Here is a 15,609-nt window from a genome sequence, read left to right on the forward strand (position 1 = left end):
GTGTGAATTTTGTTGTGTATATATGTCATATAATATATATTATATATGCTATGTAATACAATCATACATTTATATAATATACACTGTATTTACATAGATTTATATATAATGCACTTTTCTAGAGAATTATTTACGTATCTACTTGTACGTTTATATCAAACATGTTTTACATAATAATATATAAGACAGGCATGTCATAGAGAGCATGTGTGTATATGTATGTGTATCTCTCTTCCAGGTTATTCAGCCCTTTAGGCTTAAAATGAAACTGGTTCTATCCCCTATTCCAAGTCTGTGGAAAGTACAATATCCTGCCCCAGACATATCCAGATTCCCAGGGGCTCACTGCTGCCTCCCGTCTCATTCTCAGCCCACGGAGGCTCCGTTTTCTACTTCACTGCCCCAGCTCAGACGTGGGATTTAGCCACTTCCCTGAATTTCTCCAAAACCAGCTGCACAAGGCAAATGTGTGTGTGGCAGACTTTTCCTTAGTGTTCGGAGCACCACCTTTCCTGCGGTGAGCATCTCCACGATCCTAGGCTCAGACCACAGTGGGGGCAGGCTGGGCCCTGGCCGTGGGTGGGCGTGGCCATAGTGCGGGGTGGGCGTGGCTATGGTGGGCATGGGCGTGGCCATAGTGGGCGTGGGCGTGGCCTTAGCCAAGGACTTGGCCGTAGAGCTGGAGCTAGGTTCTTCCCTCTTCAATCCCCTCCTCCCCACCCCCTCTTTACCTCGTGCTCTCCACCCCAAGATTACAAACCATGACTCCCTGATTACAAACCATGACTCCCTGATGACTGACAGAATTCAGCCCGGGACAGAAGAGACCAACACGGAGAAACGGAATCGGTCTCTAAGAGAAAGTCCTGCGCTTGCAGGCACAGCCCATCACTCGCTTCCCAAGTAAAGTAGCAAATCCCAGCTCTCCCACTTACTGGCTTGTGGTCTGGGGCACGGTTCTTCAGTGCCTCCGTTTCCTTATATATGAAACAAAGATGCACTGACATTTCATAGAGTTGCTGAGAATTAAATGAAATTCAGAGCAGTATCTTCGAACGTGGCGATAGGCAAAAGTTCTTAGCTAATAATGTATGAAGTGCGTGGAATAATGTTTGGCAAAAAGTAAATACTATTGAATGTTAGCTACTTTATTTTTTCTCTGCATTTTGCCTCACCTCAGCCCTCCCATGAACAGTTATAGGCAGTTTGATTTTGAATTACGTATTTCCATCTCTAGCTATATCTAAAATACTGGAAAAGAAATTTCAATATGTTGGAAGTGAGATGATGGTATTTATTTTTTTCCTTTTATTTTCCTTGTGCCTTTTCAAGTTTTGTACATTGAGCATTTATTATTATTTTGCAACTATGGAAAAATGCAAACTTTTTTCCTAAGAAAGGCGAGAAAAGCCTCCTGGTCTGTAATGGTGTGGGTTAGAAATCTTCCCCCCGGGTAAGTGGATCAAACCCTCAAGTCCAGGCACGGCTCCTTGGTTTTTTGGGAAATGGGTGGACTTGAAAATTAATGATGCCCCGCTGTTGGCATCTCAGGAGAAATCTGTGATTATTTACTGCTCTCTAGACTTGCCATTTCAGCACCTTAAAAAGAAACCAAACAAGGAAAGATTAAAATGCAACACGCAATTTGTTCCTACAAACCAAACTGCTCTGAAAACTTCCCCTTTGACTCCTAGATTGTAAGAGGCTAAACCTGCTTCCTGCCCCTAATTGCTCTATTAATTTAATCTGCTCAAAGTGTCCCCACCGTGTAAGTCATGAGTCTCCGGGGCTGGTTCTGGCTGGGCTGGTCTCTTCCACAGAGTTGCATGGAGCTGCTTTTCACGTTCCCCTGAGTTCTATTTTGCTAGCGTTTTCCTTCCAAGACGGGTTCCCTGACCCAGGAAAAAGAGCTCTGGTGTTTGCTCGAAGTCGCACATTAAGTGAAAGGATCGTTTTCTCCAGGAGAGACACGGGCTACACATTTGTCCTCATTTTCCTGTTTCGGTCCCTGATCATTTCACTTACGGACACTCAGTAGCTTTACGTTCATCCAGCGTAAATCGGCTCTTTGCATAAAAACAGGACCCATCTGTAAAGTGGGGGTAAAAGCATATATATTGGCCCTAGGGCTGCTGTAACAAATGATCACACACTTGGGTTAGAAGGAAAGGGATGTATTCTCTCCGTAAGTCTAGAGGCCAGAAGTACAGGCCTGAGGTGGCAGGAGGCCGACTTCCTCCAAAGGCTCCAGGGAGAACCCTCCCGCTCCGGCCTTCCTGGGTTTGTGGTGACATCACTGCATTCATTCTCTGCTTCCATCGCCACATGGCCTTCTTCGCTGTCTTTCCTCCGTTCCCTTCTAAAGACATGCTTGAATGTAGGGCCTACTCTAAATCCAGGATGATCTTATCCCAAGATCCCTAATTACATCTGAAAGACGCTATTTCCAGATAAGGCCACACTCAAAGGTACCTGGAGTAATGATTGGGTCATATCATGTTCAATGTCATGAGCTGAAGTGCAAGACCCCACTTTTACTAAACCACTGATAAACTCACATACACACACACCCTTGAGTGAGAGGCTTTTAAAAAATACATAACTTTTTTTCTTTATTTCAGAGAGGAAGGGAGAGGGAGAGAGAGAGGAACGTCAATGATGGGAGAGAATCATTAATCAGTTGCCTCCTGCACAACCCCCACCAGGGATTGAACCTGCAACCCAGGCATGTGCTCTGACCAGGAATCAAATCATGACCTCCTGGTTCATAGGTCGATGCTCAACCACTGAGCCATGCCAGCCAAGCTCAAGGATATTTTTTCCATTGCTTTTTAGAAAGAGTGGAAGGGAGGGATGGAGGGGGAAGGAGAGAGAGAGAGACATTGATGTGAGAAAGACACATAGATTAGTTGCCTCCTGCATGGGCGCTGACCAGGCCCTGGGATTGAACCTGCAATGGAGGTACATGCCCTTGACCAGGAATCGAACCCCTGACCCTTGGGTGTGCAGGCTGATGCTCTAACCACTGAGCCCACCGGCCAGGGCTTAGCTTCCATTTTTGACACAAAAACCACCCCACAACCTACATGCACAGAAATTCTTCCCATATACCAGGCCTCCCTTGCATATTCACATTTAATTTTAAAACACCAAAATTTTAAAATGATTATTCATAAGGAAAGGCTCTTTTTAAACTATTAAATTCGAAGACAAATCACCCGCCCCCCTCCCCCCATCCCTAGTTTTTGTCTGGATATTAATTAGTAGGGGAATGTGGTGATGGTTTAGTTTTCTAGTTACTCCGATTCCCAGTTTCCCCATCTATAACATGAGGATATAATAGTACTTGCTTTGGAGAAGTGATGTGAGGATGAGTACGTTAATGTGTAAAGTCCTTCACACAGTACTTGGCACATGATCCCCAGGAAAATGTTACCTACACTTATGTGTTCCCTCTGCGAGCTCTCCCAGCCACAGCGAATCACTCACTCACGGCTTCTGATTGCTCCCTCCAGGCAAAGAGGAATGCAGAGATTCGCAAGACAAGCCCCCAAATGGGTTTTCAACCTGGAGGGAGAGAGACAGGGGCATAGAGGAGGGATGATTCAAAGAAGCTAGGAAGGGGGCAGGGGAAGGACAAGCCGAGAGGTCAGTGAACCAGCTTCAGGGTCTCGAATTCAGAATCAGCAGCGTGGTCACGTTGCCAGGGCTGTCAGCCCGGAGTACCCTGACGCAGTTCTTCCGTCAGCTTGTCATCCGCTGCCCATTTTATCGCTGTGCTGGTGTGGGGCCTGCTACTGCTGCATTGCGTTGATGATTTCAACATGTGGGTGCCAGACAGGGCCCAGCAGGGAAGCAGAACCACTGTAAGTTATGGGATAAGGAATTCACTGCACGGCCCAGGGTGAACCCGAGTGGGGTGATGAAAGGCTTAGAAAAGACAGACAAGAGAACGAAAGCTGGGTCTCGGTGGGACGCTGCCCTCTCTGAGGGAGAGAGACCATGCCCACAAGCCGTGTCTTTATTTTAGAGCAGATGCCACGAGGCAAAGTAAGGGCGTGATCAAGTTGTTTACAACATTCTCATTGGTTTCAATCCCACTCCACTACATGCACCTGAACTCTATCACTCAGGCACGCGGGGCCATGTGTTCGGACCACAGGCTCAAGCTTACAACTACAGCTGTTTGGCTATAATTGTGCTGGGAGGGCTCTGCCATCCAAGCTAGGACTTGCACGTGGCAATGAGAGGACTGTGCCCTCTCAGTAGTCCAAGGCTTGAACCTGTCCAAACACCCTGGCCGCGCCCCACATATAGGAAATGGACCTTACATACTTCTGGGAAGAGCTGGGGAGGTCAAGGTCTGGAAAGGGGAGTTGAAGGATCGGAGTCAAGTCACCACCAGTCCTGACTTGCAGGGAAATCGGGACGACCAGGCACCACCAGCTGCTGGAGCAGGATCGGAGGGGGCTGGGGTAGAAGCCGAGGGAGGATGGTTGGCTCCTCATGACAGCGCCTCTGAGCTGCAAAGCACAGCATCTGCTGGCAGCGCCCGGGCTGCTGTGGCTGGCAGTGCAGGCAGACAGGAAGAATGAGGGCGAACCGGAGCCTGCTGGCACGTCTGAGTCTGTCTCGCCACCTCTTACCAACAACAGCCTTTAGACTGTGGTGCCTGGTTCGTTTCTGCTTCCTGAATCTCACACAGCTTCGCTTTTGGCCCACGCAACCCAGAATCTTATAGAGAAAGGAATTCTGGGAAAGAGTTCCCAGTAGAGTCATCCAGCACAGCCTTCCCTGTGGATCTCAGCATTCACTGCAAACTGGATACATGACTGGCCACTAATATCTACTTCTTGGAACAAAGAATACAAAACATTAAGAGGGAAACATTATAGGACCTGGGCAAATGGCGGAACCAAAATTTTAGAACAGAGCTCATCATGAGACTCGCACAAACACAGATACAGAATACAGGTTAGAGGTGATTCTGCAACAATGGGGAAAGGGCAGTCTTTTAAAATAAGGGATGCTGGGCCAATTGGATGTCCAAATGACATAGACATGCATCTTGATCCCCTGTGTCACAACATATGTAAACATCAACGCCAAGATGTAGATCTAAGTGTGAAGGTAAAACACTAAATCTTCTAGAAGATAAAATGGGAGACCATCTCCATGATTTTGAAGTCAGCGAAGATGTCTTAAATGGAACACAAAAGAAGCACCACTAATCCCTTTTTGGAGCAAATGCAAAGTACAGATGTTGGATGGAGTATACTAAGTAAATCCAACCACTTTGGAAACCTGTTTGATGCTGAGGGGAAGCAGAGATTGACTGCTACCCTAACATGTGCCTTTGGGGATATTGATTGCCTTAAGCTGGTTATTTTTGAGAAACTAAAGACTTGGGAAAAATCTTTGACCTTCTTAACTATCTGAAAGAATTCGGACAGAGGACCTGCTCCAGAAAGGGAGATAGCATTGCACGTAACTATAGATTAACAGGAACTAGGTACTGTCGGTGGAAGGGAGGAACCTAGCAGAGCCCATTTAATCAAACTCCCCCCTGTGTCCCATTGTTAAAGATAACCCAGCAAACATTCATTTGCCAAACATTTGCTTTTTCATCTCCTGTAAATTGCCTGCCTGCCTTTTGAAGTCCCAAACCACAACCCCCACTCTCTCCTTCGCTCGAGGTGGCATATAAGCCTCAACGGCCTGAACTGTCCTTGTATCTCATATTCCTATGGAACCCCATCTGTGCAAAAGTAATACATTTGGTCATTTTCTCCAGTTAGTCTGTCTCATGTTAATTTGATTATTAGACCAGCCAAAATAACTTAAAAGGGTCAAAATTTATTTTTTTCTTCAGTGGTATTTATTAAAGTTTAATAGAGTCATATGCTATATTCCAGCAATTTCATTTCTACTTACGTATGCAATGTAAATGTATTATGTAGGTGTACAAAAAGATGTATATAAGAATGTCTATAGCTGCTTTATTAACAGTCAAAACCAGGCAAGCTAAATGTCCATCCACAGTTGAGCATATAGATACATTTCGGTAGATTCACACTATGGATCACTATACAGCAATGAAATGAGCAAACCCCTACATGCAATAACAAGGATGAATTTCACAAACATAATTGTGAGCAAAAGAAGCTACAGTGTTTGACTCAAAAAGCTCAAATGGGCAAAACTAATCTATGGTGTTAGAAGTCAGGATATCGGTTTCCTTCAGGTAGTGAGGGTTAATGATTGAGAGAGAGGAGGGAGGCTTTGGATATGCTGGGCATATGCTGGTGTTTGATCTCGAAGTTGGTTACAATCTGTGATAATTCATTAAGCTATACAGATATGATATATACTTCCTATATGTATGTTTTACTTAATGTTTTTTAAAGCTTATTTTTAGAAAAACTTCTAAAATATCCTGTTTTATCCATCATCAATCATCATATCTGGTAGTGTTTTTCTTACTTCTCAGCCTCTTTTATCTCTTCTATGTATTTCCTTTCCCCTTGCTCTAAAAATGTTTTCAGAGAGGAAGGGAGAGGGGATAAAGAGTTAGAAACATCAATGAGAGAGAAACATCGATCAGCTGCCTCCTGTACACTCCCTACTGGGGATGTGCCCGCAACCAAGGTACATGCCCTTGACTGGAATCAAACCTGGGACCCTTGAGTCCGCAGGCTGACGCTCTATCCACTGAGTCAAACCGGCTAGGGCTCAACCTCTTTTATCTCTTCTATGTTATTTCCTTTCTTCTTGCTCTAAAAATGTTTTCTTTTCATAATTCTTCTTGCACCTTGGGCTCCTTTGTTACTCAACAACTATTTCTTGAGTACCACAACATGCCCAGCACTGAGCCAGGCCTGGAGTTTATGATGGTGAATAAGCTAGCAAGGACCCTGACCTCCAACAGGTAATTACATCCTGCGTGACTCTTCTTTCCACCTCCCGGAATTCAGGTCTCCCCCAAAGTTCTAGATTAAAGCCAGCTCCTCAAAATCCACTCTCTGTTGCCCACTGATGACCCTGTCTCTCCCACATCCTCATTGTGTAAGACCTCGGCATGAACTGGGACGGGTTCCTCCATCTCACATGCCAAGGTCCCCCACAGCCTGCTCATTTCTACGTCTGAAATGTGCGCGCCCACTCCTCCTCCTCTCCAGCTCTGTGGCTTCCGGTCCAAGTTGAAGTCCTTGCTCCTCAGGTAGGTTTCCTTCGCAGAAATAGAAGCCACTGAAGCTAGTTTGAGCAGGACTCGGGTATAGGTGGCTAACAAAAATCTGGACAAGACATCTGAAACAGAGGAACAACACCAACTCTGACCTAGTAGAATCTTACTACCTCTGTCAAGAATTGGAAAGTGACTCCTGTCATGACTGAAGTCCTTGCATCGGGAAGCAAGAGACCCTGGCACCATGTTGCCTCTGTGTCATTCATGCCAGCCAAGGGGACCCTTGTCCAGGAGTTTAGGTGCAAAGAAGTGTGTGAGTTACAGTTTCCAGGTTTCCAACTTCAGTGGTGCAGGTCAGAAGGGATGTTGGTCTGCCAGTCCCCGTGTCTCTCTGACCCCCTAGCACAGTGGTTCTCAGCCTTCTGGCCCTTTAAATACAGTTCCTCATGTTGTGACCCAACCATAAAATTATTTTCGTTGCTACTTCCTAACTGTCATGTTGCTACTGTTATGAATCGTCATGTAAATATCTGATATGCAGGATGGTCTTAGGCGACCCCTGTGAAAGGGTCGTTCGACCACCAAAGGGGTCGCGACCCACAGGTTGAGAACCGCTGTTGAGCACATCTCCCCGCTTTCCTGCTCTTGCCCATAATTCCATCCTCATTATTACTTCTGGCTCTGACCACATCGCTCTGCAGCTCAAAAGCCTGTGCTGACTCATCCTCTCCACTGACTGAGGTTAAAATGCCCTCACCTGTCACTCAAGGCCCAGCTTGTTCTCCTGGTTTATGTCCTACCCCACTTCTGCAATTTCCTACAGATTCTGCTCTTTCCCACCTCGTGGTTTTGTGCATCCTCTGACTTCCCCACCATTAAAATATGCCCCATTAAAATATGTAACAGCATTCTAGCCCATTCCTAATGTCATTTTCTCTATTCTCCTCTGATCCCCTTAACCAAAGTGACCTCTCATTCCTGCTCTACAAAGAGCTCCTCTTACTTGGTTTAGACAGGATGTCTTGGGCTGGAATCCTAGCTTTGCCTGGGCAAGCGAGATCATCCTGAACTCAAAACCTTAGTTTCCTGCCCGGTCAAAAGGAGATAATGATAGTACCTACTTCACAGGCATGTTGGAAGGCCTGGTCGAGATAAGACCTACACTGCTAGTGCACGCCCTCTACAGATGGCAGTTATCATATTGTCTGGTTTATCTTCGCACCCCCTCACCCAGGTACTGACTTAATAAGTTCTTGTGCAATGAATGGACAAACCAAACCAAGCAGCAAGATAACAAGGTAACCAGTGTCAGGGCCCTGGGCAGGGTCAGCTTAGGACCCGGGTATGAGCAGATGAAGAGTTTCCACAGTTCTATCAGGTCAGGAGAAATAAAGGCTAAGAGTCTTGGTAGCTGGGCTGGAACACAACCCCAGGGTGTAGGCCACAGCAAGTTACCTGTGCCTCATGGATTGAAAACAATTTGGGAATGATGTCCCCCAAAAGCCTTTACTTGAAGGGCTCTCATCTCTGTACTTGGGGACGTAGCTGTCAGAACACAGAGAGGTGAAAGGAGGCAGGAGGCCTCAGGTCATGTGCATTTCCTTTAAAAAAAATTTTTTTTAATGTATTTCAGAGAGGAAGGGAGAGGGAGAGGGAAAGGGAGAATAGAAACATCAATGATGAGAGAGAATCATTAGGCTGCCTCCTGCATGCCCCCTCCTGGGGATTGAGCCCACAATCCAGGCAAGGGCCCTGACTGGGAATCGGACCTCCTGGTTCATAGGTCAATGCTAAACCACTGAGCCACACGCACCAGGCAGGGCAGGTGCATTTTCATCTGAGCCCTGTGGGTGGAAAATATTCACGACATCTCATGTGCTGCTGGAGGAGTGAAAACTCTGGAGACCCCCTCTGGCAGTTCTTATTAAATATGAACATGCACGTACTCTATAGCCCAGCAGTTCCATGTCTAGGTGTCCACCCTAGGACACACTCAAGGAGACTCCATCATGGAGATGCATTGCTGCATTGTTTGTAAGATCAAGAAATAAAAAACAACCTGAGTACCTATTGGCATTTGGATATAATTGCCAATTGTATCCATGGTGAATACAAAAAAATGTGCTGCATTTAAAGGTTAAAATACAGCCCTAGCTGGTTTGGCTCAGTGGATAGAGCGTTGTCAGCCTGTGGACTGAAGGGTCCCAGGTTCGAATCCAGTCAAGGGTACATGCCCAGGTTGTGGGCTCAATCCCTGGTAGGGGGCATGCAGGAGGCAGCCAATCAATCATTCTCATCATTGATGTTTCTATCTCTTTCTCCCTCTCCCTTCCTCTCTGAAATCAATAAAAATATATATGTATATTTTTAAAAGATTTAAATACAAAATAGCAAATGCAAAGGCATGAGCTAGATTTTTATATATCATATGGATAGCTTTCAAAAGTATAATTTTGAGTGAAGAAAACAAGTTGCGGGATGGTGCATTCAGAATGATACCATCCTATATAATAATGAGGTATTATGCAAATTGACCATCACACTCTTGCACAAGATGGCCGCCTCCATGTGGGCACAAGATGGCGGGCAGGGGAGGGCAGTTGTGGGTGATAAGGCCTGCAGGGGAGGGCAGTTAGGGGCAACCAGGCTGGCAAGGGAGGGCAGTTAGGGGTGACCGGGCTAGCAGGGGAGGGCAGTTGGGTCGACCAGGCCTGCAGGGGAGGGCAGTTAGGCATCAATCAGGCTGGCAGGGGAGCAGTTAGGCATCAATCAGGCTGGCAGGGGAATGGTTAGGGAGTGATCAGGCTGGCAGGCAGAAGTGGTTAGGGGCAATCAGGCAGGCAGGCAGGTGAGCGGTTGGGAGCCAGCAGTCCTGGATTGTAAGAGGGATGTCTGACTGCCTGAGGGTTCCCAGATTGGAGAGGGTGAAGGCTGGGCTGAGGGACACCCCCCAGTGCATGAATTTCATGCACCAGGCCTCTAGTTTAAAGATATAAAAGCCATGCTATATATTGTTCAGGGCTACATATATGTACAAGCTTTAAACAATGGGCTGGAGGGATACATGCTAAATTTGAGCATTGTAGTTACTCTTGGGAAGAGAAATTAGACCAGGAATCATGAGGACTTAAATTGTATCTGTAATTTTTTTTTCTCTTTTAATTAAAAAAACCTTAAAACCTTCAAGGACAAACATTAACAACTGAATTTAGGATGATGGTTGGGGTATAAGAACACCATGCTAAATTGCGAAGATTCTTTTATTCTCAGAAAACAAAAATATGACTACGAGTCTGATTTGGGGTATATGTGTTGTGTTGTATTGTGTTGAGCAGGAAGGCACTGGTGAATAACCTTGATCATGATCCTTCAGGAATATCTATTTGCAGGTGACAGAATTAATATTACCATGGCATTTAAATGTGAACAACTTGCTGAGGTTCTTAAACACGTTCCGACCTATTTGATGCTCTGATGACAGCCATGACCTCTTGCCTCTAGGAGGGAATGTTCATATACACAGTTGGACACATAATTCCAGGGGTAGCCCTCGCGTTAAGTCTGCACTACTGTAGGGTACCCAGAGGTTGGCTTTTTATGACCCTCAGAACAGCTGTTAATGCAAGGGAAAGAGACCAGGGAGACTAGTTAAAATGTAATATATAAATACAATGCTCTCTTTGCAGAATGACAGCTTGGAGTGTGTGTGTGTGTGTGTGTGTATGTGTGTACAGCGGCTAAACCTTTTATGAGGTAAATAGGTATGAGGTAAATAGGCACAGCTTTTCAAGAGCTTTCAGTTTGCACCCTGAAGTGTAAGTCAATAAGGCAGACCGTTCTGGGAAACTTGAGACGCAGGAAGCCCAGTTTCTGCCAGTGTGAATGCCAGCGCACCAGTCCTCAGAATCAGCTTCTCTCAGCCCAGGGCAAGACATTTAGAGAAACACGTCTGGTCTTGCAGAGGGATTGCAAAATCTGCTCTTGCCACAGGGACCACGTGGTGTCCAGCTTGCTGGTGGCCAGCCTCTGTCGCCCCTTGCTGGAAGGCCTCAGGGTTTCAGCCAGCATCCCTGAGGGGACAGTTTCCCATTCAGGGCCTTTTTTTTTTTTTTTGTCCCCAACCTCAGGCTTGGACTAAGATGGCTTTTTAAACTAAATATTTTGTTGTTGTTGTTGGTCCTCATGTTGGTCCTCACCATAGGATATTCTTTCCATTGATTTTTAGAGACAGTGGAAGGAAGGGCAGGATGGGGAGAGAAAGAGAGAGATAGAGAAAGAGATAGAGATAGAGATAGAAATAGAGATAGAGAGAGTGGCTGCCTCCTGCACACACCCTGACCAGGGCCGTGGATCGACCTACAACCAAGGTACATGCCCTTGACTGAGAATGGAACCCACAACCCTTCAGTGCACAGGCCGACGCTCCAACCATTGAGCCACCAACCAAGACACTAAATCTGTTTTTTTATTATTACAGATATCTCCCATTTCCTCCCCTTCCCTCCCCACTCCTTCCAGCCCCTAACCCCCAACCCAGGTCTTTACTATCCTATTGCGTGTGTCCATGGACTATGCATATCCTATATAATAAAAGGGCAATATGCAAATTGACCCTAACGGTGGAAAGACCAGAACAACCGCTCGACCAGTCACTATGAGGCGCACTGACCACCTCTTGGTCCCTTTCCCCACTCGCAGGCTCTGATCGCCCGATGGGGAAAGGGGAACCGGGGGTGGGTGGTGGGGGATGCAGGTGGCACCAGGCTAAGGCCCCTGCCCCACCAGTCACCCCACACATAGAAGGCAACCCGTGGCGGGGGCGGGGCCGGCGAGCGGGCGGGAACGGCCGACTTCTCGGTCCCTCCCCCGGCCGTCAGACTCCGATTGCCTGATGGCAAATGGGGAACCGGGGTGGGTGGTGGCAGGGGGCAGGGCCAGCTGCGGGCAACCAGGGAGGATGGCCCTGATTGCAGGCGAGGCCTAGGGACCGAACCTGCGCACGAATTTCATGTGCCAGGCCTCCAGTAAGTATATAAGTTCTTTGGTTTCTCTCTTCTCGTCCCCCCAACCTCACATCGAGGTATGTCAATCTGTTCCATGCTAAATATCTAAATATCCTTTTAAACAATCATTTTGGTATTTGAAATTTTTGAATTGGACTTCTAGCAAAGGAAGGAAAATAGAGCGAATATAATGAAAAGAAGAATAATGCAGATTTTAGGTCTGCCGCATCTTTCCCAGTTGATGCAAAGGCCTGCTGAGTGGGGGTGACGAGCTGCCAGCACCACAGGTGCAGAGCTCCTTGTCAGCATTCCCCCTGGCAGCGCTGTGGCCAAACCCCTAGAGAAGGCATTAGGCATTTACAGGCAAATTCATCTCCTCCCAATACCCAAGTCGGATGGAGCCTTAAATATTTTATAAGATCACTTGCTGACAGAGACAGCTGGCATAATGATCCAGGCCCAGACTGTTCTGGAGCCATGAAAAACCTCTCAAGATACACACACATATATACACAGAGTGGGGCAAACATAGGCTTCCCGTGGTTAGTATGGAAAAGAATACAGCAATTCATAAATACTGATATGAGCGTAAACTCTGTCTCCCACACTCGTTGGCCAAGGTGAACTGGTTTTGGGTGGGGTGAAGGAAGCCGAGGTAGCTCTACTTTGAAACCCAGAGAAGGAAAGTGAGAAGGGGTGGGGGGCGGGGCTCATGCAGAGCCCCCACTCTGCTTATGTGGAAACAAGAATGAGCCTCAACTCTCCTTAAACATCCCACCTGGGCAGATGGGGCAGGTTTGCAAGAATTCCTTGCCTGTGGACAAGCTGTGGTTCCCTGGGCCTCCCTTGGAACCTCCTGCAGGTTCTTGTTTAGAGACCCGACTAGGAAATGCACACGGCCCTCTGGTGCCAGCTCTCTGGGGAAAACATTCATTCCCAAGAACACGCACTCGGCAGCGTTAAGGTCCAGGTGGCAGCTGTACGCTGCGTACCTCTACCCCAGAAGGGATACCCTGGGCACCCCTACCACCCATGATGCCTTCTTTGTGCTTCTAAGCTCCATTCTGCTAACTTGGATGCTAAGGCAGATGTCAAAGGCTCCTGGAGGGCAGTGGTTCTCAAACGTTGGCTTCAGAGTTACCTGGAGGGCTCATCGAAACAGAAACCATCTGGCCCCATCCCCAGGGTTTCTGAGTCAGTCGGTCTGGGGTGGTGGGAGCCAGCATTTGCATTTCTCGTGAGTTCCCAGGTAATGCTGAGGCTGCTGCTCCTCGGACCAGGCTTTGAGAATCACTGGTCTGTGCTTTGCAGCTCAGAGGCCCCTCATTCCTCAACTTGGATCCAATCCCTGAATGAAGCCCTAAACACGCAGCCCTCCTCTACATGGATGATAGGGATGTAGTTAGCCAGACACAGAGTCCAAAGCCACTTATAAAGCACCCCTTTCATTTTACATTCAGCAGAACACTCCATTCTAGAGACCACAGAGGGGCAGAGTCTGACATGTACTGTGGTGAGGCCTGTAATGGTTGCATCTGTACTGAACATGTATAGACTGTTTTTTTCTTGTCATTATTCCCCAAAACAATACCATATAACAGCTCCTTATATAACATTTACATTGTGTTCGGTATTATAAGGAATCTAGAGATGATTTAAAGTATATGGGAGGATGTGCATAGGTTATATGCAAATGCCAAGTCATTTCATATAAGGGACTTGAACATGCTTCGATTTAGTAACTGAGGGGGTCCCGGCACCAATCCCCCTTGGCTACGGAGCGATGATGATGATGATGTCCTTCACTTCTGTGGTATTCTTTCCCCAAACCCATAACTTCAGTATCACCGTAAGGAAAACATGAGACAAACCCAAACTGAGGGATGTTCTACAAAATACCTGGCCAGGACTCTTCAAAGCTCTCAGGGTTGTGAAAAGACAAGGAAACGCTAAGAAACTCTCACAGAGCAGAGGGGACTAGAACACAGTGACTAAATGTAATGTGATGTCTTAGATAAGCTCCTGGAGCAGGAAAGGGATATTGGTGGAAATCCAAGTGAAGTACAGAGTTAAGTCAATAATCAGAGACAGAAACAAAATGCCAGGCAGTGCTCAGGCAGCCAGCTTGGCTCCGCGCTGCCATTAGGCACTTTAGAGTCACGTCGATAGAGCGGAAGTTCTCAAACTTGGGTGTGTGGCAGAATCACCCAGGGAGTTAGCCCTGCCGATCCCACCATAAACTTTCTGATGCAGTAGATTTGTGGAATTTGGGGATATGCATATTTTATTAAAACAAGGGCCACTTATTTATTTATTTATTTATTGCCCTTGAAGTATACTTCAATGACACCCTTTTAAAAAAACACACAATATTTTTATTGAATTCAGAGAAGAAGGGAGAGAGAGATAGAAACATCAATGATGAGAGAGAATCATTGATTGGCTGCCTCCTGTAGGCCCCACACTGGGGATCGAGCCCACAACCTGGACATGTGCCCTGACTGGGAATCGAACCATGACCTCTTGGTTCATAGGCCAACGCTCAATCACTGAGCCACACCAGCTGAGCTTCGGTGAAATCCTTGAGGTTCTTTGCTATCTTTGTCCTTTACCACCACACAACTGCAGCCAACCAATCCACTCCGCAGGGTTTCCCCCACTGTCGTCTTTACCGAGGCCTGCCCATCTCCCCCGTTCCTTGTTGTCGTGAAACGTAAATAGGTTGGTTTGTTGTTCAGCGCAAAGGGTTTCCACCAACTTGACATACATAGACTCATGACAGTTGGATGCAAGCGCACAGAGGTGGGCGTGGTGCCAGGACACTGGCGGCCTCGCAAATGCCCCCTGCCTGGCCGCACGAGAGAGGGACACGCTCAGCACCTCGTGTGTGGCAATGGGTTACACGTGGAGCCAAGTCTTGGATGCGCCCGAGCCTCTGCCTCCGTCCATCTAGTTGGTGTCGGGGAGAGAGGGAATATGCATTTCTAATAAGCACCTCACAGGCTTCTGAAATGCCACATGTTGTACACACCACACAGGAAACCAAATTCTGATATTCTCCTCGTAATTACTACGTCCATCAATAAAATGTGAGTTCCATTGGAACACAGATCTTCTGAAGATGAAAAGATCATGAACTTCCATTCATTATGTAACATCTCTGGCCTATTTGGGGCATTCAGTGAGTTTTTCAATAGAATTCTTTCCACCATTTGACATGTGATATGTGTGAAATGAACAAATACTGAAAATAAGGAATTAATAGGAAGCCTCCTGATCCAAACATCATCCCTTCTGATCATCCCAAACTGGTGTAACCAGAAGAGTTTATTTTTACAGCACGTAAGTGGCATTTAGGTCATATTCTTTTTTAACAAAGGCCCAGTGCCCCATGGATGTGTTTGCAGAGTAGAGCCTAAG

The 15,609-nt window shown here is 46.7% G+C and overlaps 1 protein-coding gene across 1 annotated transcript in view; it reads left to right on the forward strand.

Annotated features, from left to right (window-relative positions):
* The first annotated feature begins 613 nt into the window (after positions 1–613).
* UBR5 (ubiquitin protein ligase E3 component n-recognin 5) overlaps positions 614–15,609 on the forward strand; it is a 191,283-nt gene continuing 176,287 nt past the window's right edge. The window contains exon 1 of the mRNA XM_023757795.1: positions 614–903. Coding sequence (XP_023613563.1) covers positions 614–903 — 290 coding nt within the window. The remainder of the gene's footprint in view (positions 904–15,609) is intronic.

The sequence above is a fragment of the Myotis lucifugus genome, unplaced genomic scaffold, assembly GCF_000147115.1.
Source record: "Myotis lucifugus unplaced genomic scaffold, Myoluc2.0 scaffold_114, whole genome shotgun sequence".
Taxonomy (NCBI): Eukaryota; Metazoa; Chordata; class Mammalia; order Chiroptera; family Vespertilionidae; genus Myotis; species Myotis lucifugus.